The sequence below is a fragment of the Egretta garzetta genome, unplaced genomic scaffold (genome assembly GCF_000687185.1).
Source record: "Egretta garzetta isolate BGI_Z169 unplaced genomic scaffold, ASM68718v1 scaffold425, whole genome shotgun sequence".
Lineage (NCBI taxonomy): Eukaryota > Metazoa > Chordata > Aves > Pelecaniformes > Ardeidae > Egretta > Egretta garzetta.
Window position 1 is genome coordinate 3323390 of NW_009259796.1, and position 3031 is coordinate 3326420.

The 3031-nt window shown below is 44.9% G+C and overlaps 1 protein-coding gene across 1 annotated transcript in view; it reads left to right on the plus strand.

The window, feature by feature from the left end:
• The first annotated feature begins 115 nt into the window (after positions 1–115).
• The window catches only part of LOC104127081 (zinc finger protein ZIC 1), a 6599-nt gene continuing 3683 nt past the window's right edge, over positions 116–3031 (plus strand). Inside the window, exons 1-2 of the mRNA XM_009639711.2 lie at positions 116–177; positions 880–1061. Of these exons, the coding sequence (XP_009638006.1) occupies positions 116–177; positions 880–1061 (244 nt within the window). The remainder of the gene's footprint in view (positions 178–879; positions 1062–3031) is intronic.

The following is a 3031-nucleotide window of genomic DNA, read 5'->3' on the forward strand; positions in this document are numbered from 1 at the left end:
AGAAGAAAACAATAACACCCCCCCCGCCCCCAAGAACCCACCACCTCTTTGGCGCTTCCATCGAGGCGGTCATCCTTCATTTCTTCTTTTCTTGCTTTCTGGAAGCAGTTAGGGAATGTATGATGAAGCAGAAATGAGCCGTCAGGATGATATTTTAATGGCTTATATGTCACGTTGGTGCATGTGGCTTTGAACTGGAGCAGCTTTCGTTTCCTGCAGAGAGCGCGCCGCAAATCCCACTTGATAACTTCTACAACCCACAACATTTTTTTTTTTTTTTTACATTCACTCTTACACTGTATATTTAGATACGCTTCCTAAAAATACCCTCTCGTCTGCCTTCTCGTATATTTTGCACCGACCTGGAATGATCACTGGGTTCCCTCTGCACTGAGAGGCAGGCTAGCCCTGGACTACCTAACTTTCTGGATCTCCTAATGACATCGCCCTGAAGATTTCACAATAACGCTGACAACTCCGTCCTTTGCTTAATTTTAGCGCCAAATACAGAAAGTAACGTAACACCCGCCGAAAGACCATGTCCACACACAGGCGCACTCCTAGAGCGTGTATACCTGTTGCTATAAGCCAGTGCAAATCCTTCGAAGGGATTTGGCAGAATAAATGCAAAAGTGTAGATTCAGAGCAGCATTATTCTGGGGGGGGAGGGGGGGGGGAACCCACCAGCAACCCAAACCCAGCCCTGTAAAGCCTCCCAAGATCCAAGGGAAATTACATAATACATCTGCTTTGAAAGCGATCTCCATGCACCGAGCACAGGCAAACTGCATCTGCAGATAAACTGCAGCGAAACATCCCTTCCAGGCGTATCAGAGTTTATTTGTTGTCTGTCTGTTTGTTTGTTTGTTTGTTTTCTAGGCGCAATGGCCAGTTTTATACCTCTCCAAACGAGGCGGTTCTCGCCCGGGAAGGGGTCGCGCAGCCCCGCTGCGGCTCCGGCTCCCCGGTACCTGCGCCGCGGATTCCGTACCAGCGCCTTCAATTAGGGGGGATGAGTTTAAAGTTTCTTTGTTTGGCACTAGGAATTGGAGGGGCTCGGGGTGAGCTGCGAAGGAGGCGAGTGAAGGGCTGAACAAAGGCGGGGTGGAAGGAGTCGGACTCTTAGCGAGCTTTTGGTGTTTTCGTTGCTAGAAAATAATTAGAGCTAATGAATATGCAGGCGACCGAGTAAATAAATAATTTGCCACTTTTATACATGTACACACACACGGGCACATATGTAAGTGTATCTATACATACGCACAGAAAGACGTCTACATTTTAAAGTTTCACGAGACCTTTTTTTTTTTTTTTTTAGTGCCGAAGCATCGTTTAAAATACGGTACAAATGTTGCTCAGCTTAATTGATTAAGCCACAAAGGTTTTCTGCTTTTAAATACCATACTTATACCTTTCAACAATCATTTTAATATATAGTCAATGGCTCTTTGTAGCGAGAACAAAAAAGAACTATCCGCAGTTTTTCAATAGACTTTGAGCTGGGGAAAGACAGGTTAATCGAGGGTTGCATCTAGAAAACAACCAAGTGTTGTATGTTTGCACTGAATCCAAATGTCTGCATTTTTCTAACTAAATCAAAGGGAGTGTTATTTCTTTTTCTGCTCACTCATCTGAAGGTAAGTAAATTTTCTCTGGCGATCAAAAGCCTGGTCAGCAACAAAGACACCGCCTGCTTTTTCCACCGTCCTGGTGTGGCAAGTTGAGGAATTTCAATAACTGTGACAAGGGTGACTGATTTGTGAACTAGAAAAGGTTTGAATGTCAGAAAATTTACATTGCTCCTATCGAGGATTTTAAATAATTTTTTAAACACACACACCCCCCCCCAAAAAAAAAAAGAGAGGGAGAGAGACAGAAGTATCCGAGAGTTTCATGCAGCAGGAGGAGAAACAATGTAGGTTTGGGAAATTTACAGTTCTACCTGAATGAAAGAGACCCCGTAAAAAGAGAGAGCGAGAGAAAGAGAGAGCGAGAGAGAAAGGAGAAAGAAAATAACAAAAAAGAGGCGAAACAACAACAACAAAAGTAGAAAGTTAAGAGTTCTCACCCACCTGCGTTTTGATGGGTGCAGAAAACAAGATTTATTTCAGAAACCTGACGGAGGGATAGAGTCAGCTACCCAGAGAAATCACGCCCGGTGTTTAAAAATAAAATCAAATGCACCCAGCACCTACTCTCGGAGAGCTTCAGTTTTAAACAAGCGGAAAACAGCAACTTCAAAAGGAGCGAGTCCCTACGGGACTTCTCTTTTCAAAGCCTAAAAAGTTGCTCAGTGATCTTAAAAATTCTGGATCACCAAGAAATCATCTTTACCATCATTACCAGAGTGCTGGGGAGAGAGGGACAGAGAGAGGGAGAGCGAGGGAGAAAATAACCCTAATAATAATCGAAGATTTTTTTTTTTTTTCTCCTTAGCACACAGTCACCCTCGTGGGCGGGGCCGGGGGGAGTTACGCGGGGAGGGGGGACCCGCCGCCGACCAATGAGCGCCCACGTCCGCCCGCACGTCGCTCCGCCCCCGGCTCCCATTCATCAAGGGGGGGGACGGTGTCGTCTTTTCAATTCATTTATCTGCAGGAATGATTGCCGCTATCAGTCTCGCGTTCACCGCCCGGCTGAGGAGGTGAAAGTTTCTCCCCAGGAAGATAAACCGCAAAAGACAATATTGTGCATGATTTGCGCCTTTTTTTGCAAAGCGAAAAAAAAAAAAAAGGCCCCCAAAAAAAAAAATCGGGGAGAGTGTGGGGAAGCTCGAAGAGGAGAGAGAAACAAGCTCTCGGCCACTTTGCAACATTCCTATAGCCAAAAAAATCACTGAAGGAAGTTTCTTTTTTGTTTTGTTTTTTTGCTGCCCGTGTTGATATCTCTCCGTTATTGTTATTTGCAGCCGGTTTATTTTTGAGCCCACCCAACCCCCCCCTCCCCACTTAAACCTCCCTGAAAAGTCCAAGCAGAGAGACAGTGAATATTTTTTGGGGCACATTTTTATTATTATTATCTGCAACTGCGA